Raw genomic sequence first — 26,898 nt, forward strand, 5'->3', positions numbered from 1 at the left:
CTGGCCTAGCAAGCCTATCACATGCTTGAATGGACCCAGGACTATTTTAAGTGGCAAACTTCCAGTTCTGCAGAAACTATAAAACTGACCCACACATAGAAACTGATGGAGTTGCCAGGCATTAGAAGTTCCAGAATAACTACATATGAGGAGCTTAGGAGAAGCATTCTAATTGGAGACTAAAGCCAGACAGCTTGTCTTAATCTTACGTTTTCATAGCTAGCCTGTTATTTTTATATCTATGAGGTGGTTTGGGAGAATTGATGAAGATTAAAGTCACGTTGAGCACCCCTGATACCATAATGTTAGCAAAGGCAGGGACCATAAATCTATATGTCACTGTACTATCAACAGAGGCCTCTTCATTTTCTTTTTGGAGGCTGTTCTCCAGAGGATGGACATCAGTCCACTCATGGCTGCACACACAGTGATGGCAAGAAATCAAGAAGCAAGGCAAAATAGTAATGAATTGCTAAAGCCGCCACAAAGAAACCCACAAGAGAAAAATAGGTTCCATGTAGTCTGGAAGGGAGAAAATATATCACATGCTAACAACTGGACCTAATCCTTTAGCAGTCCAGCAGAAATTATGGAGGAAAGACTCAAGTTATTGAACAAAGACCCCACTAGAGACTACAAATATAAACAAATATCAGAACAGGGCCTGCAAAAAGCAAACTGAGCAAGGAAATCCTGAAAGTCATGGACCTATTACAACTCTTAAATAGAACAATAGCTGTTCTTGGATCCTGTAATTCCTTGGAACACGGAGATAATTCTGAGAGAAATGGGATGTGGGATGGAAATAAGTGACAGCAGTGGCACTATCCAGCTATGAGAAAATTTAAACAGTGAAAAATTATGCAGTAACTTGGCTGTTGATCCCTCAGTAAAATGAATATTGACAGCCAAAGATCACCTAGCCTAGAAAACAAATTTTACTGAAATTCTACTCTAGCGAAATCTCTAAGTGTAATGGACACTAAAGCTGAGTGTGATCTGTTTTCTGCCCCATGCCTGAAGAAAGAGTGTGAATTAGATATAAGGATGAATAAAGGTAATTTGAAAAGAACTGAATGAAGGAAAAGTTTTATTGAGACTATTTAGCTCAAATTTTGCTTACAAGTATCTGAAAGCAATCCGGAGAAGCTAGGTAGGTTAGAGGCACACAACAGATCTTCGTTCCCCTCCAGATTCACTTTCAGCAGACTGTGGGATGAATGAAGGCTTTTCAGAGAACACAACTAATGCAATAATTACGTGCCACAATATCTAACTTTTCTTTTTTTGTATAAAGAGTTAAACACTGTGAGAAGAGTTCTAACCTTCTTTGATATATGTAATTAAAAGCTAAATGGCTAAATGGTCCTTGGGCAGAAACACCACAGAAAAGGTGTTTGACAAAAAGAAAAGGTGCCTTCTTTAGGCAAATAACTGAATTGCCCTACTGGACTAAGGAATTTGTCAAAAATGCTGTGGAACTTTTCTATTTATTGTCTACTCTACCAGTTTTTCATTTAGATTTGAATAGATGTAATGGGTTTGTGCCATTTAATACGTTCCTTTAACAATCAACATGTTCCTCAAGTGATGTGAAAGTCTCCTTTTGAGTTTTGAGGAACCTCCACTTTCTCAATTAAAAAAATGCTCAAATTCAGTGTCTACAGATTCTTGATTAATTAAAAATGTAATACTGTGTTTGTGTGTGTTCCCTTTTGGCTTAGAAACAAGTGTCTTTGTTTGTGCTGGACTCCAAGCTGGCAGAAACTAAAAGAGGAAAAAGTGAGGGTTAAATGAACAGACTGCCCAGAAACTGAGATGAGAAATCCTTTATTACCAACGATGCTTGAGTGTCCAGGAGCCAAAACTAAAGAAAAAGAATCTTTTGGCTAATTTAAGATTGGCCAGATGCCATCACTTCTGGCTGGTGGCCACAGGACCTGGGGGGCGGGGTGGGGGGAACGGTAGAGAGGGGTGGCAGGATGCCACCAGAGAAGGTCAAGCACTTTGTCGCTAAAGCTGCCTTTGGGTGTAGCTGCTCACTAGGAAACTGAAAACTTTTTGTCCAACAAGCTTCCCAAGTGATTCCTTAGCACATGATATCTGCCAACCTTTACCTAATTGATCCCTCATCCCCTCTGCCAATCAAAGCAACTGAGAAATCTCATCTACGCTGAACGGGAACAGAAAACAAAGCACTGTGCTCTTCCAGTCCTCTAAGACTTTACAGAGAAGGTCTCGCTTAACAAACATCTGGCGAATGATATTAATGCTGTCCTCCAGGCATGGCTGTTTTTACTGGCTACTTCCACTTTGACTGGAAAAATCATTTTTCCTGGTGAATTTAATTATTATGTGACTTTATAACTGTATTATTGAAGGTGTTACACAGTGGAATTAAAAGCTAGAATTAAAGCACAGAACGTCTAGTTTGTAATAACCTACATATTTAGATTCAAACTTCCTATAACAGGTAAGTGTTTTCAGGTGACAACATCAGCTCAATACCTGAGCACACTGTCAACATGAAGCTGCAAGACAGCTGGCATGGCCATCAGATATGCAACTTGTAGAAGGAACAACATCCTCACTTGTAATTTAATGGACTTTGTGATCTATTTCTTAAATATGAACAAAATAGGATGGGAGAATTCAGGGATTCAGATATTGAGCAATCTGAACTATCTACATAAAAATTGCTATAATGCTCCCCTTTAGCCCTGATAATTTCTGGGGTCTAAAAAGGAAAGCCTTATAATTCAAAATTATATTGCAATCAAATAAGCAACTCTGAATACATAAAAAATAAAAAAGAAATTAAAAAAAGGAATCATTGACTTTAATGTGTAAAAACTGTAAAGTGAACTGTCCAAAATAAAACAATTAAATATGTCTAAAGCATCCTAATTCAAGAAATACTAAACACTGAAGAAAAAAAAGTTTGTATTCTTCCCTCTGTTAAACATATCAGTCGGGAAGAGAATTTTCATAAGATTCGGCACCAGATTTGGGAAGCCAATGCAGCGACATCATACCTAATATTAAATGGACACACGATATATGTCATACTTGACAGTGACAAGGTAAACAAAAGATCTTTTACTCTCTTAATATATATTGTCCTTAATAAAATATGGTTTCATTTTTGTAATTCTTAATTGTGATGTTTAAAAAGATATATGAATCAGTTTTATACTTTCTGACAATAATGACCAATAATCACATTTTTCCTAGTCTACTTTATACTTTAGCCCTAGCCTATCTCCTAAAACCCTGCTGGTGCTCACATCTGGTAATTCTAAAAGACTGCTATTGTCAAATAAGAAAAACTGGCTTAAGGGCATTACACTACAACTGATGCTTAAAATGTCAGAGAAAACACCTGTTGGGCAGTGCAAACATGTATTGTTTAATCAACGAAGGGGAAAAAAATAGTCAAAGCAGCAGCTACTACTCCAAAACACTAATCATAAAACTTATTCACAAAAGAACCACAGGTTTTTTTTACCAATGTTAATACGGGTTACTGATAACTAGCTTCTTCTTATTCCATGAATAATCAAAACACTTTGTTTATTAAAACTCCCTAAATATTCCTAATATTTCTCATGTTTTTACATAAATTAGTTGCTCATTTATAAATAAGAAGGAAAACGACATAGTTCAAAAAGCTCAGCACTATGTTTTAGGAAGCCTGAGCTTAGAATCTGATTCATCCACTTGTCACTGGGCAACCTGGTAACATCCAAACTCTCAGAACTTCAGTTTCTACATCACGTGGAGAACATCACGTAGATCAAAGTTTCTCAGCCCCAGTGCTGTTGACGTTTTGTGCCAGATAAGTCTATTTGGTGAGAGAGGACTGCCATGTGCATCATAGGTCAGCATCTCTGACCTGTACTCACTATATGCCAGCGGCAACCACCAATTGTGACAACCAAAAATGTCTCTAAACATGGCCAAATGTCCCTAGGAAGACAAAATCAACACCAATTGAGAACCACTGGACTAGATATATATCCTTAATTTCTCTCCAACTCTGATATCCCACAAAATACATTAAATATCTTATTTTCTTAAATATTACTTGTTAAGCTACTGGTCAACATGTCAACTGTGAGGATACTCATTTTGACTTTTTGAAAAATTAAAATTCAGTGACCATTTATACCAATTCTAATTTTAGTAGATTCTAAAATCTTTTTTTTTTTTGAATGAAAAAGTCACAAAAGGACCATTGAAGCAATATATAAGGGAAACTAATATAAATAAAGCACATGTCGATATTTTCATCCCATTTTTTTCAAATGGATAAAAAAGAAGAGATAAAAAGAAGGGCCCATTAAATATGATCTTTTATCTAGTTCCACCACACATGTACTTTTAGAAAACAAAGAGGCCTACAGTACCAGGAGCAATTTAAAGTGCCTGACTTTTAGGAAGTAAAAAAACTCTTAAAGCTGCTGGCAATCCTTTAAAAATATTTTTTAATAATCTTATTAGAAAAATATTTATCCCATCTTATTAACACCTATTTTCACTCCAAATTTCTAGAACAGTTCAAAATCTTACAATCTATATCTGGTATTCGACCTGCTATGAAGTCAAATATATACACTTCAATAGGGAGAATAAACCGTGTATTCCATTTCCTTAAAGAACTGTTAAGTCAGAAGTTTTTTCTTCAGTAAAATTAGTTTCAACTGCTCAGAAGCCAAACCCCATTTCACAGACTGCCATTTCTCAACGGAATCCAGGAGTATGATTATCACCCAAGCAACTCTTTCTTCACAGCAAGAAAGAACATGTAACGGAAGGTTGCTTTCTGGTGATGCTATTTCATAATTCATGTAAAAGTATAAGAGACTTACCAAAGGATTTTTCTTACAGTTCCCACGTTTAAAAATTATACTGGAAAAGGGACTTCATAAGAGAAAACGAAGTACCTACGGTTTCCCATGGTTCTAAGATGATATAGCAACTGTTACATTTACGAAATCTCTAAATGTAAAGGGAGTCAAAGCATAAAGCAAATGTGTTCCATTTGTAAAATATAAAAACACAAATACTGCCTACACATGTCCATGAGGACCATCTGGTCCTCTCCTTTCACTTTACTGAGGCCCGAGTCAGCTCCCAAACACTGGCATATTATAGATGAAAACTCGCCTTCTCCACACGCCTGTCCTAGTTTTCCTTCCTGAATTCAGTGTATTAAAGTGTCTGGTTATACAATTTCTATGATGTTTACATAAGTGGTTATATTCAGTTTCCCAAGTTGCTACGACAAGCCGCAGTTGCGGTGTAGAGGAATGAATACAGTAATGGAAAAACATCAATCCCATGAAAAGGCAGATGTTTAGGCCTGTAGACTAATTCCTCCACCGTTCCTTTTCTCACTTAAGTTTTATCCAATGAGTGGACCAAAGTATAGCCTTATGAACCACAGCCCAGCAATGTTCATTCATATCAGTACAGAATAGTTTTAAATAAAAACATACCCTGAACCTGACATACCAAAGTCTTATTTGACTAAATCACGTACATGCTCTATCATACTGAGAATGCCAATAATGAGGACGGATTTTATATATGACATGTGGAATCTGTCTCATAACATACATAAAAGAATGTGTGATATTCAACATAAAAATCATGCATACCCCAAAAATCAACTACCTTTAATTGCCCTCTTCTCTCCCCTGCTTCCCTATAAGTCCCCAGTTCCAACTGTTGCTCCTGATAGAGGGATCTCCTTGCCATGTGATATTCAATGTATTGATGAGATTATACTATTCTATTTTGAATTTTCAAATCACTCCTATTATTTTGTTCTATCAAAGGCTAGAAAGGAGAAAAGCAGTTTAGTGGTACTAAACCCACACTCATCTGGATTATCTAGAATACAAAATAACTCTATTTCCCTTTCTTTAAATATAGCATTGTCTCTAATTATGCAATTCCTTCTTTTTTATATATTAAGTAGAATTCAGCTTTACAGTATTTGTCAGTAACCCCCAATCCTTCAAATTCTCCCTTCTGGAGTTTTAAACGCTTCTCCGCAGCCCAGCTGTATCCATACAATGCCAACAGGGACAGTCTTATTTCAAAGTGTAGGCTGCCACCTACTGACTGACTATGATCCCTTCCAATTCAACACTCAGCTCTCTCCAGAAAGCTAATCTCTCCAGAAAGCTAATCAATCTCTCTCAAAGGGATGTCTTCACTATGTCATTTAATGCAATGTACTCAACTACATCAATATAAACTTTTAACTAATTCTTTTAATTTCAAAAAAAAAAAAACCACTAAGCAGACATGTTTCATATAGCTAAAAATTCCCGGCCTATACTCAAAAGGGCAGAGAATTATTTTAAAAGGTATGTGCTATTTTTTAAATATGCAAAAAGTTCAATTTTAGTAATATAATTCTGTTCCATTTCCTTTATTCTTCACTCCTGAATACCAGAGCTCACTCCCTCTCATTAGATACAGTAGTGGTGATTTAATTGTTCCTACTGATTCAACCTGGAATTATTCAAGTTTCGAATTCAGTTCTGAAGCTGTTATAAAATTCACAGCAGCTGCTGACAATAAAGCTAAAAGAGCCATTAATTAATTCAGCTCCCCCTGCAGCATCCACCCACCCAAACAGGTAGACATAAATCTGCAACAGTCCTCTAAGAGTAGTAAACTTTTTTAAGTGATAGTTTACTTTTGTTTTAGCCTATTTTTTTTTTTTTAAGAAAACATCAGACCCACCAAAAATCACTAATGGGAGATAAGAAAATCCCCTTCTGAGGTCAGATGCCACTGTCTTGGTGAGAAAATGAAGGATAAATTCACTCAACAACATTCACTTAATAAGTACCACCTGACACTATATTAAGAGCTAGGGATGCACAGATGATTCAAAAATCTGTTGCCTTTAAGAAGTCGTCTGGTGCACAGATTTGGTGGAAAGACAATTACAATATAACTTGAAAAATATAAAATCTGAACACTGATAAAGCAGTGCCCGGGTCTGCTTCAGGAAGAGCTTTATAGAGGAAAAGACTGAAGGTGAAATAGGAGTTTACTAGCTAATCAGCTGAAAGAGAGAGAGATCCAAACGGCAAGGGAAGGGACTGGAGGGAAGGTGATTACTAAGAAAAATGATGAAACTATCCAAGCAGAAATCATTAAGAATCTAAAGTGAGACACCAGGGCAGTGAGGATGGAAAAAAAGAGGCCATATTTACGACAAACTATGAAAATAAAATTGTAGGACTTGACTGGATGTGGAGAATGAGAAAAAAGGGGAGACTAGAATCTCCTGGTTTCTGCCTTCGATGGACGGTGGCAGATTCATTGGGTTTGAAAATGTAGTGGGAGGCAATGGATCTGTTGGGTGGATATAATGAATTCAGCTAAATATGAAAGTATGAGTTTGGAAATGCCGAGTTTCAAGTGACTGGAATACTAAAGTAAAGATGTGCACTGATATATGGAATCTGAAGCTCCGGCCAGAGGTCTGAGCTGGAGATAGAAATTTGGAAGTCACTAGTATGTGAGCAGAGGTGACATGGATGAAATGCCCTAGACAGAATAGGTACAGTAAGAAAAAGAACACCGTGGATGAGAACCGGGGCAGACAGCCAACAGAAGACTCACTAGCTTAAACAAGCACATGGTATGCAACCACACACTGGCTCACACAAGAGGGAAGAGTGAAAGTTAGAAATTGTTCAGTGCCATAACTACACCAGACACAGACAAGACAATGATGCCAGAAAAAACAGAAGGCAGTAGGAAAAGGGAAGACCAAATATTAGGTGAACTGACTCCAAAACAGAAGCCATAGGCATGAATCTACAGGAGCTGAACAGGGCTTCTGAGAACAGGACATTGTGGATATCACTTGTTCATAAGGTCACCAGGAGTTGGAGCTGACTGGCATGTAGCACATAAGTTACAAAAGCATAATTCAACTTCTGGTTTCCAGTTCCACATGTAAGGAGCTTAGAAGTTGCAACTTTGTCCTAACAAGTAAAAAGCTGAACAGACCGAAAAATCATCTTTGACCCATAAGAGCAGGGATGACACACAGCAAACCACTGCCGCCAAGACTGGACATGAATACAGGGAATCTTGACTTACAGGAGCAGAGACCCAGGAGCTGAAACCACTGCAGGAACCAGAGCCAAAAACCTGAACTGCAAATGATGAGTTGCTGGAGGCTCAGTGTAGACAACTCCGAGAGTTAAAAACTCCAGGGAACCCAGTGATAAGGGGGACCCCCCACAACTGTGTGAGGTTTACTTTCAGGAGCTCAACTAGGTTCCCATTCTCATCTGGCTTCAGCAGGAGAAGCAGACAAGAAATACACCAGAGCATGCCCAGCTTAAGGTCTGCCCTCAGGTGAAACTAGTTAACCAAAGCCTAGCCTGCTGGGTATTATCAGGGCTAACTGAACTGGAGGAAGGAAAATACCCAACTCCAGCCCACTCTAGCTATCCTGTCCCATCTGAGGGGGAAGAAAAAACTGAGAAGCACTTGTAAAGTTCACAGTCCAGAGGCACAGGCTCACCCAAAGAATAAGCCCTAATCATAGAATGCTTCCTCTCCTCTCCACATCTCACCTCACACCCTAATGGCCAATTTACGGCGGTTCCTTTTACCTAGTGTATCATATCTGACTATCGGGAAAAAATTACAAGGCATAGCAAAAAGCAAAAAAAAAACACAATTTGAAGAGACAGAGCATGTATCAGAACCCAACACTGAAAGAGTGTTGGAATTAAAGGCCAGGAATTTAAAACAATTTTAAGTATGCTAAAGGCTCTCATGGATAAAGTAGACAGCATGTAAGAACAGATAGGCAATGTAAGAAGAGATGAAGAACCTAAGAAAAAAACAAAAATATAATTCTATTTTAAATATTAGTTAATATTTACAAATACGTTCAAATACATTCAAATACAGTCTGGAAGTATATATACCAAAATACGTACAGCGGTTTTCTCTAAGCTATCTCTGGAAGTACAGGAAATTTTTTATCCTATGTGCTTTTCCATATTTTCCAAGTTTTCTGCAGTGCATACGCATTATTTTTAAAATCAAATATATAAGGTTTTTACATTTTTTTAAAGATCTAAAGTTTACAGAACTTTAAATTAGCTGGAACTAATTGAGACAGTTTGAGACAGTTGAGACTGGCCCAACTCTTTCAAATTCTAAACAGCAATTAGAAATAGACAGCTAGCAAAAGTAGAGACAGGATCCAGGAAATCAACCTGCTATAAAGGGAAGAGAAAAGAAATACCTGGGAGTTCCTGGTATAAGAGGTGGAACATGCTATGGTTTCTTGGATTCAAAGGAGAGTGGAACAAGGAGAAACAACAATTAAAAAAAAATCTTAAAGATCCTCACCCCTTACTCTGCTAGCACACAGCAGCTTTACAGGGCCGTGTCAAAGGTTAGAAAGGTAGGTATCAACTCCTCTCCTAAATTTAATTGCTTTGCCAGATTAAACTAAGAGAAGAAATAAATGGTCAAAGGCATCTCAAGGCAACCTCCACAAGTAGGGGTTGAAACATTCCTTACATAGAAAGTCAGGAGTGAAAAAAAAAAGTCAGGAATAAATGCTGGGATGGACCAAAATACATTCTGATAGTTTCAAGTCTGAGTCAAATGAAGTGAGTAAAAGCAAGAGGCAAAAATGGACTGCATGCCAGGCAATAGACACACGTCAGCTATGGGATGAAACAGGTAGAAAGGCAATGCAATGGTTCATTTTATGTGTCGACTTGGCTTGGCAATGGTGTTCAGTTATTTGGTCAAATGCCTGTCTAGATATTGCTGTGATTAACATTTAAAACAGTACACTTTAGGAGATTTACCCTTTATAATGTGGGTGGGCCTCATCCAATCACTTGAAAGCCTTAAAAGAAAAGACTGAAGTTTCCCACACAAGAAAAAAATTCAGCTTCAAGACTGCAATATAGAAACCCTGCCTGGGTTTCCAGTCTGCTGGCTTGCCCTATGGATTTCAGACTTGTCAGCCCCTACAATTGTGTGAGCCAATTCCTTGAAAAGTAAATTTCTTTTTTTTACTCATTCTCTTTCTCTTTATAGATTATATGTATTATATATATACACATATATAATATTATATATACACATATATTTTATATATAATACTGTATATTATATATATGAACACACACACATACATACAAATAGACTGTGGACAAAAACAGGGGTTCTATGGAAAGTAACCTCACAGGGTTATCTGACCATAAATTCCTAACTGGGCAGGTCAGGCTGCATTGTCAAGCCCCAGGCATATAGCTTCTTTACTATAAGGCTTATCTCTGCCTTAAGCAAGCTATACCTATTGTTTTCTGTGCATCTAGGTTAACACACCTTTGAAATGCCCTCTTTCAGAGCCCCCAAGAGAGCACATAATCTTGTTAACTATCCTGTAATCCCACTCTCACATTGCTTCTTCCCACCTTCTTGTCATCTTTCTTAGATTCCCATCTTAATTTCAAATACATTAAAAAAAACTGCAAACGGTTACTCTTGGAAGCATTTATCTCAGTCTGTTGAGATCTTGCTTTAAGGTGTATCTTCTTTTAGGCTCAAATAAATTTTTATAAAAATTCTCTACAGGTTTGGATATTTCTTACATTGACAAGATATAGACACATATGTATATGTATCTGTATATATATATATGCGTATATATATATATACACACACACAGAAATATAGATATATCCAATCTTTCTGTTTCCCTGGAGAACCCTGTCTAATGTAGGTAATAAAAGATGAAATCTATTCACAAAGATCAATAAGGCAAAATCTTGAATTAGAGGCAATGGAACTGAAAATGGCTAAGGCAGGCAGCAACAAGAGATCAAAGATTCCTGGACATATGAACGACATGATAAACAATTCATTTAATGAAGATTATTTTGGAATCTATAATATGTGTAATATGAACTAGATCTGAGGGGTGCTACAGTTAGAGCCCATTTTGAGAAATCTAGGCCAAAGGATTTTGTGGGTAGCTATGGAAATGAAAAGGAACACATTCATACAATAAGAATACGGCAAACAATTTAACAGGCATATTTTGCATTATTCAGATCTTTAAGTAAAAGTTCTATAGGAATACTGTTCATATATAAAGATATTAACTTACCATATTTGTCTCGTAAGCCAACGGTACATCTAAAGACTCCACCAAAGGCAACATCTTCACCAAATATTACTGAAAACAGTATTTAAAGAATAAATTTTATTTAATAATCCCTCAATGAGAGTAACAATGAGAAATAAGTAATTTAAATGTTTACATTTTAAATCAGAAAACAGAAATGGACCATAGGTCCAAAGTCTCTCAATTTTTAAATTACTGACATTTTGGACTAGATAATTGTTTTGTTGTAGCAGCCTGTCCTGTGCATCGTAGATATAAAGCAGCATATCACACCTCTGATCTTTACCCAGTGGATGACAACTGCCCCCTACACACAGATTTGACAGCTAGAAATGTCTCCAGAGATGAGGAGGAGAGGGGATTAAAATCACCCCATTTGAGAAAGAAACACTCCTCTAGAATCTCAGCTTATTTTACCGTGAAGAACATGAGTCCAGAAAAGGAGCAAAGGAACTTGCCAAGTCAGAAAGCAAGAGGCAGAACTATTACTCACACTCCAAGCTCCTAAGTCCCTGGCCATTGTTTTTTTTATACATGGTATGTTATATTATGAGAGTCAGCAATCGCAAGAGCTTAAGAGAAAACATTCCAAGCCAAGAGAACAGTCACAAATAGGAAAGTGAATTATAATGTGTGAAACAGAAAGGAGACAAGTATGGTGGGACAGAACAAGGAAAATAGTATAGATGCAAATTGCAAATAGCTTTTTTAGTAAGGCAAAGAAAATAAAATAATGGGAACTCATAGTGCTGAATTCTAGTCACATTAATGCATCTAAGCAGTTCTGTGGATCTCAGAAAAACAACTTACCCTTCTCTACTCATCAAGATCAAACATTTTCAGATAGCATTCAAAACAAAGCAATACCTAATTATTCAATAGTCTAGCTCTCACTTCATTCTAAAAAATAAACTGTTTTGACTCAAAACTATAGATTCTCAAGTGGAAGTTCAATATACATATATATGGTATATATACACACACCACACACACACACATACAGTAAAGCCTATCAAATTTACAAAACATATAGCAGGACAGCTGTTTTAATATCAATAATTTAATGTGATAAGATAAAGGTTAATTTACTTATAAAGTTATTCTCAAAAATTTTACGAGCTGAATGACAATGTATCTATCCTAAAGAAAAGCACGGAATTAAATCTTGATTTTATAAATAGCTGAATGAAGTGGTATTTTCCCATTCTTTCTAGTAGATATTAATCCAGAAGTTATTAATATAATATCAGGACCATACATAATATGGGAAAAAGTTAACTTGATGACGTCAGATATACATGAGAACAAATTCGTAATGAGTGGATTAGACAAATGTGTTAATCTCATAATTTCATTAACCTTAATCAATTGGTCCTGTCTTTTATAAATTTCAGATAGATATAATGTTAATCACTGAGCTCCAAATAACTATTTCGAGCAAAACTTCAATTCTGAAGTAACACTGCTACCACAATCAACCACAAAGGAAGTTTACCTGCAGTAGGATCTTTGGCCAATGAGTTATCCAAGGCACTTGTTACTGCCTGGAAAAGATTCATTTTCTGAGTCTGCCCTGTGAAAATAAATTTTTTTAAAAAGTAACATCTCATACATTATAAAATACACAAAAATAACCCATTTCTTAACAGTTGATGACAATTTGATTAAAATCAAGGTAGAAAGAGAGGTACAAAATATATTATGTGAATTTACTGGATTATTAAAGATGATGATGGCTCTGTGGAAGATACAAAAGCAACACAGACTTTAAGACGCTTGTTGATGAGGAAAAATGTACATGTAGCAAACAATTAAAAAACAAGTATAAAAAAAAGAAGAAAGAATATAATCTAGTGACCAAATGTATGTAAACAATAAATAAAAGCTATGGAAAGTCAGAAAAGGGAACCAGAGTGGTCTGGGAAGATGCCCTGGACGGCTGTTAGGAACATAAGCCATAAAGAATGCACGTGACCAGTGGCGTGTGTTAAATATGCCAATGAACGCAAATGGTCATGGACCATAAAACAATGAAGAAGGCTACAGATAAACTTCAGTATCCAGAACTGTTGGTGTTTGGAGAATACTAGAATCCCACACCTAAACACATTAGATTTGATCTTTCCTATTATCTTACTGCTCAAGTTATAATCCCTGCAAGCCAACCTCTATCTCCCTAAATGGGTTATTGGTGGGTTAAATGGAACAATACATGTAAAGCACTTAGAACAATGCCTGACACAGCGAGTGCTGAATAAATATGCACTATTTATTGTTAGATTCTGGACTTTGTCCATGTCCTCCTTCTGGACCTGGGCATTATTCTGTAGAGTATAACTTCATTTGAAAAAGTTCCAAATGTTGAAACTCAGAAACATCATGATTTTCGAACTATGATTTAAGCTGCCCAGTGTTCACAGTCATCGTAGAACTTTAGGTCACTTCCTCTCCAAAAGCACTACTGAGAGCAGAAAAAGGTTTCTGCCTGAATCTCTCCGATCCACAAGCTCAGTCTTCATTTTAGTGCCTGATCTGTGCACTGGTGCTCATTTTAAACTACAGCCATGCTAATATCAAATCCCTTAAACACCCACTGTTTACCCTGACCGTGGCCTATCTGATCTCTGTGCTCCCCAGTAGCCTAGTGTGTCCCAAAGGCCAAGGTCTAACTCCCAGGGCAGGTCACAACAGCTACTGTTATTGCCTTCAACCCTCTGGCTATGAGACAGTGGTAACTCATTTTTTCCTGGAGACCCATCTTCTTGGCAAGACTCCATGCCAGGCTCTGACCTGTGACATTTTGAATCTTCCATTATCTACTGACACCCGGCCTACCAATTCTGTCTGCTCTGGCCTCAAATACCTCCCTGACCTCTTCAACACTGCTGAATGCCCAGGCTTCAGGTCTTGGCAATATCCAGGCAGATCTACCCTGCTGCCCTTAGTGCCCAGAATAAAGGCCTATTTCTACTTTTATTTCTAGTGGGTATAACATGAGTTTATTCAAGAAAATACTGTTATATCACCAATGTCAAAGAAACACAATCACACCACATGTCCATGATCACATCATAACTTATTTTTCTTCAGGCTAAGGCTATATCATTTAATAGATACTTTCCTTAAATCCTTCTCCAGTCTATAAAAACTCTTTAAAGTGTTCATTGGTGCCCCGCATTAGATGATAATAGTTTAGGGTAAACCTTTTTCCCAACCACCATTATATTTCCACCCTTTCTCCTATTTCATATATTTCCTAACATAACATTTTTGTTTGTCTATTAGGATTTTCATAGCTAAGAACCTAGGGAGAAGGAAAATGCCTAAACATCTAAGCTGGTATTTACTTCAAGTCTGCTGACCATTAGAATTAATATTGAATGTCTCAAAATATCCTATCTCACTGCTACTCAGCAAATTTTCAGTAGACTTCAGTAATAAAAATCATACAAAATAAATCTGAAAAGTATTTCCTGATAATCACAAAGAATCTACTCCTCTTAAAAACAATTTACAAGTAAGGGTATTTAAAGGTTATATTTCCATCTGAGCACATAAACTTTCACTCCTGAATACCTTTTTTCAAACAGATTTAAAATTTTAGGGTTCTGGATTAACTGTTACTCTACTAGATGCTTTAAAATTTTTAAATTACAATTTTTAATAAAGTAACATCTACTTTTGATTCTTTTTAAAGTTGCAGTATGATTTTTGGATGGGTCAAGAATAAATACAAGTTATTCACAGGTAAGATCATTTTAAATATTTAATTTCCTTAAAATTACTTTTTCTCCAGTAGGTTATACCAAAGACCATTGATAAAACATGCCTGTGTTCCCTCATGACAGACAGGCACACCTGTAGCACATCTAACCAAAGCCATACCACTGGTAAGACCTGAAAAACTAAAAATGATGGCCTACGAACACCGCTCAAAAATTATTAAACACAGCTGCCAAATCACACAAATAGTAGTGTTAATTAATACACAGCTGCCAGATTTCAAGACCAGACTGACAACACTTCTTTCCAAGATAAAAAGTTATAAGAAAACAAACATAAAAATGTATGCACAGCAGCACAATTTCCTGAATCAAGGATGCAGGCTAATGAGTACCTTTTGGTAAAATAGGGCTTTATGGGTGGAATTGAGCCACTCACTCTAACTCATCCTAAGTAGAGAATCATGAATAACCAGGTCATCATCATAGCTGCAAAGATAAAGTGGCATGTCAGTGGACTGGAAGGGACACAATAAAAGATAAGCTCCAAGAGGCAAAATTCTTCTCTGCCTTAGATTAGCACTGTATGTTCTGTGCTTACAACAATGTCCAACATGTAGGAGGTGCTCAATAATATTTGTTGAATAAATGACTGAACAAATACATGTAGCTATTTCAATTAAGATTAAAAGAATACACAAAGCAAATAGAAAACTCAACAAGAAAAAGGAATGGCTTAGGAAAAAAAAATCTGCCAATATCACAATTCAAAGACAGACTGCAGATGAAGCAGGGGTAGGAGAGAGGGGATAATGAAATAACAGTCTGATGGAGTATTCGGTTATTTTTAATAACTATTTAGTAGGCAGTAGCATTGAAGGGAGAAAAAAGCCTTCCAGAGCACTTGAGACGAAGGGGCAAATTGGTCCCAAGGAGTAGTCTCCAGAAATAAATAGGGTCAAGAGCAAGGCATGTCAACAGTAAGTGTATTTGTAGTTAGACTTCAAACAAATAATGCACAGATATGATATGGAAAATTAGGGTCTACATTGAGAAAATGAAGTTTCTGCCATTACTTTGAGCACTGGTCCTCCTCTGAGGACTTGCCTAGAACTTGCCCTTGACCTGTGTATCATAGCACTTCATCATATTCCTCAGAAACTTTAGCCTTTAGCACAGTGCCTAAGACATACATGACAAACAGTACATACCTGTCGAAGCATGATGATAATTTCAGTGGCTTAATCTGGCACTAACTACATTAATGAAATGGGAAGATGCCTAAGGAACTATATATTTTTCCTTAAAACCTCTTCCACCCTTCCAGATTCTGTTCTCCAGGAATCCCTTTCTATGTGCCATATATATACATCTAGCCCACTCTAACCCCTTTTAAAGGTGTCCCAACCTCTACCCCATAAAGTAAGTTTCAGGGAGAGTCCAAATATCAGAGACAGAATATTTTATATTAAAATGTAAATAAAAAATCTATAAACAAAAATGCCTATTTAAGATGCCAGTTATACTGCATAGACACAAAAAGGAAGAAAATGAACACTGCTGGGGAAGAAAGTAAACAGTACTGATGGCAAAAATGGGATGAGGAAAACTATGAATCAAGTTTTTGGGTGATAAATAGAGCAGAAACTTGAAGGTGGGCAAATTACAATGAAAGAGAACAGCAGTCTCTACTCAAACAAAATGCAAAAGAAACAGTGCATTTGGGGAAAGCCAGGTTTGAGTTAGGGTTAAGAGAGAGCCAAGTGTTATGTGAAGAAACTGAAACATATACTAAAAATGCAAAAGGCAGCATAGCAGAGTCCTTAAGAGCACAGCCTCTTAAAGCCAGACTGAGCCAGACTAAAAAAATGAAGCCTGGATCCACCTCTTACAAATGGTGTGACCTGGGGAAGTTTGAATGACGCGAAGTAGAAGTTTAACCTCTTCGTGTCTCAGTTACTTAACTAATAAAACATGGATCATAATAGGATCTCTACCACAGCACTGTTATATGAGGATTAAATGAATTGATATAGCGACTCAGAACACTGGCACATGGTGAACACTGATAAAAGTGTCTATCATTATTATAATTCTGTGGGGTACCATGGAAAAATGTGGGTGAGCAATAATAAAGTGAGTCAGAACAAGGAAATACAGAGTAGGAAAAGAGGAAGGACACACAGTTGGGACAATTCTGAATAAGATGAGGGAAAGAGATATGAAGAGAATCACCTAGTCTCAATGGTTCCCAACTTTCACATAGTTGTTTTGGTACCAGATTAGCTCTCAGACTAGCTTGCCTCATAGTGCTATATTCTGCCAACACTTCCAATGCTATAGACTGAAAGTTTGCATACCAACCCCTCCTCAATTCATATGTTGAAACCTAATCCTTAATGCAATTGGGTAAGGAGAGGGGGCCTTTGGGAGGTGAATAGGTCATGGGGTAGAGCCCTCATGAATGGGATTAGTGCTCTTACAAAAGAGACCTCAGAGAGCTCTCTTGCCACTTCCGCCACGTGAGGACATAATGAAAAGAGCCATCTGACAACCAGAAAGGGGGCTCTGATCAGAACCAATCTTCCAGTGCCTTGTTAGACTGCCCATCCTCCAGAACTGTGATAAATTTCTATTGCTCATAAGCCACCCAGTCTATAGTATTTTCATTATAGCAGCCTAAACAGACTAAGACATCAAATCGACGAACCTAAAATCTAAGCCATCCTCTCTCCAAAAACGTGCTTTTCCTCCAGCATCCCTCATTCGTATGAGGGTCACCACCACTCTACCCATCCTTTTAGCTCCCCAGACTGAAAATGTCAAGTCACCTTTAACACCCCTTCTCCCTCACCCCCAAAGTGCCAAATCCGGTCAATTCCTCCAAATCATACAACCATTCTTCCCACTGGCACTCTCCAAGTTCAAAACAATTATATCCTCTAATGTGGATAATTACAGTATCCTCTGACTGATCTCTCCACCTCCTTACTTTCCCTTCACTGATCCATTCTATAAACTTTCCTAATCATATAACACGAGCAGATCTTAAATCACTTTCTTGCCTAAAAACATTGAATGGCTCTCCACAGCCCAAAGAACAAAATCTAAACTTAAATGTAATTCGCCTGGCACACCATAGGGTACATTGGAGATATTCAATCTTTTCTCTCCCCCAACATTTATTCTGGCTTTTGAGGCCTCCATCTACCTTTTCAAACTTATTTCCTACCTCTCCTCCTTTTCCTCCAAACAAACTCATTACTTTCAGTTCCCCGTATAAACCCCCTGCTTTCTAAACTCTCTACTCCTGTTGTTCCTTTCCCTACAAACTCTAATACGAAAAGCCCTCACCTGGGGGAGTGGAAATCTTCAGTCTACTCTTAATCTTTAGAGCTACCTACCTCCCCCTACTCAACCACAATGGCTTTCTCAGTCATCACAGCCCAAGCTCACACCATCTCAGGGCCTCCTTCCTTGCTCGTCCTTGTTTCTTCCTGGAAAACACTGCTCCACCCTGGTCTTTACACAGGTAATTCCTCTGTCATTCCTCACAGTGGGGCTTAAATGTCACCTCCTCAGAGTGGACCCTCAGTCGATTTAAGTAGTCCTTTTCATGTGTCAAAATAAAAGAATGAAAATACTTTGTAGCACCTATGAAAGGCAGGAAGTTAATATCTTCATTAATATCTTTAATATACAAAACATTAGTACAAAAGTACAGCTGACCCTTGAACAGCATGGGTCCATTTATGCATGGATTTTTTTTTTTCAATACAGCCAACCCATCATATCCTCTAGTTTTGCCCTTGGATCCAACTAACCACAGTTAGAAAACAGTATTTTTGCATTCCCACCCCTGGTTTCTCAATTGCCGATTCCAGCGGTGGAGGGAAAATGCTGTTAAATAATGGGTATGTGCGCACATACAATTCTGATACTAATTTCAATGTGTGTGTGTGTGTGTGTGTGTTTAACATACCACAAACCAATTCTGTGATACCAGTTGGTTGTCCTATAATTCAACTCAATTCTGAGACTACCTGGAGGTAGCATCAGATTCCACAGCTTACGAGCTCAGTCCCAAAAGACTGCCCTCACTCCCGAATCCGGACAAGAACCCAAGTCCAGGTTGTCACCTGTGCTTCTGATTAACCAACTAAAAATCAGTTTCCCACAACCTCCTCCTTGGGTTCAACTAATTTATTAAAGCAGCTCACAGAACTCAGAGAAACATTTTACTTACTACATCACTAGTTTATTATAAAAAGATATAACTCAGGAACATCCAGATAGAAGAGGTATAAGGCAAGGTATATGAGAAAGGGTGAGAGCTTCTGTGCTCCCTGAGTACACCTTTACCCCAAAACCTCCACCTGTTCACCAACCTGGAAGCTCTCTGAACTCCATCCTTTTGGGTTTTTATGGAGGCTTCCATTACATAGGCATGATTATTAAATCATGGGCCACTGGCAATTCATTTAATCTCCAGTCCTGCTCTCCTCAGAGGCCAAGGGAGTGAGACTGTAAATTCCAAACCTCTAATGATAGGGTTGGTTCCTCTGGTGACCATCCCCCATCCTTAAGTGACTTAGAGATTTCCCAAAAAGTCAACATTAACATAACAAAAGATACCTTTCTTGCTCTCCTCATAGGAAATTTCAAGGGTTTAGGAGCTCTGTGCCACGATTGGAACAAAAAACAAATATGTATTTTTTTTATTATAAATCACAATATCACAGTACACCTCACACTCTTATACATGCAGATGAGAGTATAAAATGGTAATTTGAACTATTCATTAAAAATTCATTAAAGTGCTCATATCTTTGAGTCAGAAATATCATCCCTAGGACTTTATCCTACAGAAATAATCTTAGATACATAAAAGACACATGCAATGTTTCTATCTGCATTATTTATAACACTGCAAAACTGTAACAACTAAAGCATAATGCTAACGATTTAAAGTTTCCATGTATTTCTGAGTGCTCTCTAGTAGTAGGAAGAGACTACTGTTAAGTATATGGTACACATTATCCTTATTTAGTTCTCATAACAACCTACTGAAGAAAGTATTATTATTAACTCTTTACTTACAAAGAAATTGAGGCTTGCAGAGGGTAAGTGTTGAGTCCAAAGTTAAAGAAGTAGGACCAAGACTGAACCTAAGATAATCTGATTGTAGGGCCAAAATTTTAACCACTCAATTATAGTGTTTCTACTCCACAGAACATGTCTTCCAAAGAAGATTATAAAAACTATATATCAGTATGGGAAAATGCCTGTGATGAAATAATGCAGATTATATTTGTATTAAAACTACAATTATAGGAAAATTTAACTCCACTAATTTTATTAGTATAATAATTTAATTCTGCTAAACTGGAAGGAAATACCTGGAAGGATACATCCCAAAATGTTAGGAATATTTACAATAATGGGTGGTGTGCTTACTTTATTTTTTTTATTTTTTTCTATTATCCAAATTCTGTTTTTTATTTTTATAATAAGAATAAACATTAAAATGTGATTATTTTACTCAAATTTTAGCAATTTCACAATTATGTAAGGCAGTCAAGAAGTCCTGTGCTCTATTTCTCAAGTATTGGGCTAAAGTTTCTTTGCTCTGAAGAAAGAATTCGAGGTTTAACCTGTTGGTGAGAAAACACTGCTATTCACCTTGATGGTATCTACTAACTGTTCAATAGTACCTACTACTTACAAAACTGGGACACCTCTTAGCAAATTATTTCTACATGCATTCTAGCACCTAGTTTAGAATGGAAACTCTGGAATCTGAAGCTACCACTAACTTTCCTGTGTAACCTTGGACAAACTATCTCAAGACCTCAGTTAACCTAACTTAAAAATGGGGATAAAAACATTACCAATCTCTTTAAGCTTGTCCTAAGCAACAAATGAGATGATGAATGTAAATTTCTCAGCACAGTGCCTACTAATGGTAAGCACTCAATAAATGTTCATTCTTATTATTCACAAGACTCACTTCAGCTCTAGCATGTAAGAAGTTATTAGAAAAGAAAAAGGTAACCGTTTTCGTATTCTGAAGTTCTGATGACAGACTGGATCTTTTGGAGATTACATCAAACTTTTAGAAGAAATTGTGAAAGTCATGCAACTGTCATACTGAGGTGCTACACGACCTTCCTACCCTTTGGAAGCACTAGAGGACTTCCTCCTCCCTTCACCTACATCATTAGCCCCCCTTGGCTAAGTGGCAACCTAGCCCCAGCGCAAGCTCAGTATCAGGATAAGATGAGAAACCTGGACTCTTCTCCATCTCTAGCAAAAACCTATTCTGTGACTTTGGGAAAAATCAATTCAGTAAGTTTACTTCCTCTGTTTCCTCTTACCTGCCAAAGGGGCAGGGAAACTCTCTTTTAAAAAAATCGCTGCCTGGTAAGCTGGGACAACATCAAAGGCCAGCCAGGGCAGGAAAGTGTGCCCTAGGCACCACTCCTCCACCCTCAAGCCCTTGCAGACTGCAAGTGTGTTCTCTCACCCATCTGGGGGTGCCAAAGGGCTGCCTCTCAAGGGTTGAACAGACACGAAAATAGTGCGGAGAGGAAACCACAGTCAGACCCTAAAGTAGGACGCGGATCCAGAAAGCAGGGCTGGGATTATGGTGGGATGCAGGGAGATCTGCCCCGGCCCCCACCCCGGACAGACAGGGTGTCATTCACTGAGAGTGCCCGCCCTCCTGGGGGTCTGGCTGCAGTGAGAGAGGAAAGGACAGCCCCTAGCTCACCGTACTCCCGGGGCTCTGGGTCGGGCTGGAAAGTGAAGTGAGCCACCTGCCGCCTCTGGGCCGCATCACCGCCGGCAGAGGCGGGCTGCAGAAGGCCCCGCAGCAGCCCCGCACCACGCAGCCGACGCCAACGTCCCTCGGCCCTGGCCGCACGGAGTCTCAACAGCCGGCCCGCAGTCGCCCCTACCGCAGCCATCCCCACTCGCCACCAGGGTCTGGAAGCTGCGCCGCCGCACACTGCCGGCAGGGAGGGCGAAGCACCAAGGCAGCTTTCACATTGGTTGGGTTGAAGGGGCGGTCCCTTGAAACGGAACTATCCGAGCTCAGAATTCGGGGGTGGGAAAGCCGTTGAGAAAAGCAAGAGGCGTTTCCCCGCAGTGCGCATGCGGAAGGGGGTCTGGGGCGCAGGGCAGGTGAGCTCCAATGAAATCAAGCTTGGAGATGCAGCTTTCCCAAAGTTCTCTGAGCCAGCTGGGGACCAGGACGGTTCTGTATTGTTCTACACTATCCCTGGATTTGTCCTTTTCCAATGTCATTTACATTGCCAGTTCCTAAGCAAAATAAGTCAGAAAAAGTTGAGAACCATATGATTTCACTCATGTGTGGGATATAAAACTGAAAGCAACAAACAAGATAAACAGAGGCTCATGGACATGGATAGTGGATTAGTGGTTACCAGAGAGAAGGGAAGTTGTGGGGAGGTAAGTAAAAGGAAAGGGAGTCAATTATATGGTGACAGAAGGAAATTTAGCTTTGGATGGTGAACACGCAATGCAATATACATATGATGTATTATTGAGTTGTACTCTTGAAACCTATATGATTTTATTAACCAATGTCACCCCAATAATTTTAACAAAAAATAAATGAACTCTTTTTTTAATGGGCAAAGGTTTTAAATAGACATTTTTCCAAAGAAAATATATAAATGGCCAATAAACACATGAAAAGATGTTAAACAATATTGCTCATTAGAGAAATGCACAATGAGTTGCCACTTCACATCCACTATGAAGGCTAGAATAAAATACCTATAACAAGCGTTTGTTAAGATAGAGCAATTAGAACCCTTGTACATTGCTGATGGGAATATAAAATGATGCAGTTACTATGGAAAATAGTTTATCATTCCTCAAAACATTAAGCAGATTTATCACATAACCCAGAAATTCCAGTGTTAAGTACACACCCAAGAGAAATGAATACATACGTACACACAAAAACTTGTACACAAGTGTTCATAGCTTCATTGTTCATACTAGCCAAAAGTGGAAACAATCCAACTGTCCGTCAACTGATATAAATAAACAAAACAGTATATCTATACAATGGAATGTCATTTGGCAATAAAAATAAATGGGGGGCTATTACGTAGATGAACCTTGAAAACGTTATGCTAAGTGAAAGAAGTCAGTCACAAAAGACCACATATTGTGCAAGTCCATTTATATGAAATATCCAGAATAGGCAAATCAATGGAAACAGAAAGTAGATTAGTGGTTGACAGGGGCTAGATATAGGGGTAGTGAGGAGTGCCTGATAACTTGGCATGGAGTTTTCTTTGGGGGGGGCAGTGATGAAAATATTCTAAAATTAAATAATGGTGATGGTTGCACAACTTTGTGAATATACTAAAAAAAAAACTCTGTACACTAAAAGGATGATTCTAATGCCATAACTTGGTTTAATTATATCTCAGCAAAGATGTTGAAACTTGGTTTAATTATATCTCAGCAAAGATGTTCAAAAATCAAGTTACAGAAAAATAAGGAAATTACATTGGTATACCTAAATATGTAGATTAGAAGATTTATCCTCCTATAGCGTGTGTTTGACATATATGTTAGTTCACAGACTATTTAAAATTGCTTTCAGTTCAGGACTGGGGGTATGTAGATGAAAGAACTCCATGAGTTTCCTTGCTTTATGATTATCACATGGAATGATCATGTTGGGATGATTCTTAAAAGAAAGTCCAAAATATAGTCCAAGACCATGTATTTGTTTCCTAAGGCTGCTGTAACAACATACCACAAAATGAGGACAGAAATGCATTGTTCGATAGTTCTGGAGGCTGAGTCCGGGATGAAGTGTTGGCATAGTCATGTCCCTCTGAAACCTATAGGGGAATCCTTTCTTGCCTCTTCCTAGCTTCTGGTGATTTGCTGTCAATCTTTGATATTCTTTGGCAGATGCCTCAATCCAATCTGTCCCTTTGTCATTACATGATGTCCTCGCTCTTCTTCCTTTATCTCTGTTATCTTTACATGGCTATCTTCTTATAAATACACCAGTCTTATTGGATGAGGTACCCATCCTACTCTTGTATGATTTCATCTTAACTAACTAGTTACATCTGTAACAACTCTATTTCCCAATAAGGTCACATTCTAAGGTACTAGGTGTTAGATACTGGGGGTTAGGTACTAGTGTTGTGGTCTGTATAGAATAGACCAAACCAAGTATGCTCTCAAAGGCTGTTTATTAGCCGGCAGCTGTCCTGTATGAAGGGGCAGCCCCGAAATGCCAAGATACAAGGTTTTTAAGCCCTAAATCCCATTCTTCATTCTATCTTAAACACAAAGGTCTGTTTTTCTCTTATTCACTACCTGTCAACCCACTGGTCAGGTGTGCAAGCGGGGAGTACAGAAGCAGAAAGCTTGTTGTTAGAATGTTATGTTCCTATGGGTGATTGCCTATGTTCCCATGGGCAATAGCCGGTATTCCCATGGGCGATGGCCAAACAGTAATTCTCAGCTTATATACAATTGATTATTTTTCATGCCACGAAAGCAAGCAGGGTTACACAGGCTAAAATTGGCAGTTAGCGTATGAGCTCATTGTTACAAGTTTCATGATTAACAGAATGCGGTTAGGGGTTCCAGAAATTAGGCCTAAGGTATAGACTTCCTTTGTCCAGTTTCAGGTTTTAATTATCCTTTAACCCTTTCACATTTCAGCGGGCTGTCACACTAGGAGTTAAGTACTGTGGGTTAGGGTTAACATATTTGGGGAGGAGGGGTATGGACACAATTCACCCCATAACAACCAGAAACTGGCAGAACGGAAGCTGAATGGATGGATGCTTTTGATGAACTTTCTGGAGATTCTTGCATTGTTAAAGAGTTTATAAATTGTTCAATAGATTTCTTTCAATATGACGTTCTATGATTATAGGAAGAGTTAAATAGATAAGATATTTAGTCTATATAAGATTTTTAAAGTGATATATTAATTCTTCTTAAATGTTTGATGGGCTCCCTTGTAGAAAAAGGATTACATTTGCTGTTTGGTTCCAGAGGGAAGCAAAAGAAACAGAAGACGCAAATTCCAACTCACTATAAAGAACTTACTAAGTAGATTGTTGTGGGAAATAATGAATTTATCATTAGAGATAGTCAAGCACAGGATAGATGAATACTATTGGAGGAGGCTCTTGAGAGGATTTATGCTTCATTTAGGAGTTGTTTAGGGTCTTTCTAATTTTAAGAATCTGATTCTACTATTCACTAGTGTGTACTGAGAGCCTTGCATGCACCAGGCAGTATGTTTTAATGAACATTATTTTAAGCAAATCCATGGATCTAAGTCATCTGTACCATCCAGCATGTGAGTTATCCTTCTTTCCACCTTTCCCAAGCATCCAGGGAACTTCCTTCTGGCTTCCTATCTCCTGCAGGGACGTAAGATGCACTGTGATCAGTCTTTCAGGAACCTGAACCATCTTACGTGGACATAAACCCAGAAAGGACATCCTTCAAAATGACATTATCTGGCATTTGTATTCAGCATGGTGGAATGATTTAGATACAAATGATGGCTCAGAATATTGCTCCAAATATTGATATTTGCCTGTATGTACAAAGTTTGGGAGAGAGCCACTTATCTGTAAACTAAAATACATGTCAGCCTAGCAGTGGTAATTTTTTCATAATCTCCCGGATAATTGGTGAGTATTGATGGGTTTCTAAAAGCCTAATTAAAGTTATGGCTTACTTACAATAATCACGAGTATTGAGGCCAAAAGAAATTTTTGAGACCCATATCTAAACTTATCTCCATTTTTTTTCTGTTATGACCTTTATCCATTTGACTCATTTCAAAACCTTGAACAACTAGCAGGATATTAGGAGGATATTATTAGGAGGATATTAGGAGAGAGCAAGAGCAAATAAGCAATGATCCCCACCAATGACCCTTGACATTTTGTTTTCTGCACCATGTAAAGCAACCCTTCAACATAAGTAAAATATAAGTCCACTTATGTCACGTCATGTGCACACACACGTGCGCGCGCACACACACACACACACACACACACAGAAACATTATGCACATATTGAACCTGCACAAATTAATATGAGACATTAAGGAGAGCAGGTGATTCTTCCCTCTCTTCCTGTCAAAAAATATAAGCCCTAGATAAGTGGTACTCAACTTTATCTTCACCTTAGAATAACCTGAGGAGCTTTCAAAATGTTGTGGTAAACATGAGTGGTAAACATATGGTAAGCATGTGGCCCATGTGGTAAACATGAGTGATACAAGTATTTCCATTTCTTCTGCTTCTCAGAACCCAGGCAGATTGCACTTCCCCAGCCACCTCGAAGTAGGCATGGCAAAGTGACTTGCTTTGCCAACGAATTTGAGTACAAGTATAGAGAACTACTCCTGGGTGGAAGAATTTAAGAGCTAGTGGCCAATTCATCATGTATTCTTCCTCTGCCTCATCAGCTAGCAACATTCCAGACACTAGAGTAGCCATTAGCCTGTTCTTGGAGTGACACTACCTGGGGCATCATCCATTTCCCATCTACCCTTATTTGACATAGAGCATGAATGAGAAACAATTTAAAAATGTAAAGTTGTGCATTTTTTTATAGAACATAACTTCTAACCATAAGCCAACTACATTAAATGGTGTTCAGCTATTCTAATCTGTTCTAACTATTCAGAGAAATTCTCAGTTGTGTGCTAACTAAAAAACAGTATATTTATTCATAACATAATACATAAATATGGCCACATGTTATTATTGTGGATTTAAATGATTTTCAACCATAATTTTGGCTACTCACAATTTTTACCTTAGACATATTAGATTTTGGAATCTAAACGCCCACAAATAATGCAACTCTCTCTATTGAGGCAATATGAAAATTCTTTACATATTTCAATATTTCAAAACAACTTGA

General features: G+C 37.9%; 1 protein-coding gene across 10 annotated transcripts in view; it reads right to left on the reverse strand.

Annotated features, from left to right (window-relative positions):
* BCKDHB (branched chain keto acid dehydrogenase E1 subunit beta) overlaps positions 1-21,952 on the reverse strand; it is a 177,229-nt gene extending 155,277 nt beyond the window's left edge. For 5 of the 10 annotated variants that reach the window (XM_039853144.1, XM_039853145.1, XM_039853151.1 and 2 more), the window contains exons 1-3: positions 21,704-21,951; positions 12,705-12,782; positions 11,192-11,260 (exon numbers count right to left, since the gene is read on the reverse strand). In XM_039853144.1, coding sequence (XP_039709078.1) covers positions 11,192-11,260; positions 12,705-12,782; positions 21,704-21,899 — 343 coding nt within the window. In that variant the 5' untranslated portion in view covers positions 21,900-21,951. Of the gene's footprint in view, positions 1-11,191; positions 11,261-12,704; positions 12,783-21,703 lie in introns of all 10 variants that reach the window. The other 5 variants (XM_039853143.1, XM_039853153.1, XM_039853148.1 and 2 more) reach the window with 4 other exon arrangements.
* Between the last annotated feature and the right edge of the window lie 4,946 nt (positions 21,953-26,898).

Source organism: Pteropus medius, unplaced genomic scaffold (assembly GCF_902729225.1).
Source record: "Pteropus medius unplaced genomic scaffold, Ma_sr-lr_union100, whole genome shotgun sequence".
Taxonomy (NCBI): domain Eukaryota; kingdom Metazoa; phylum Chordata; class Mammalia; order Chiroptera; family Pteropodidae; genus Pteropus; species Pteropus medius.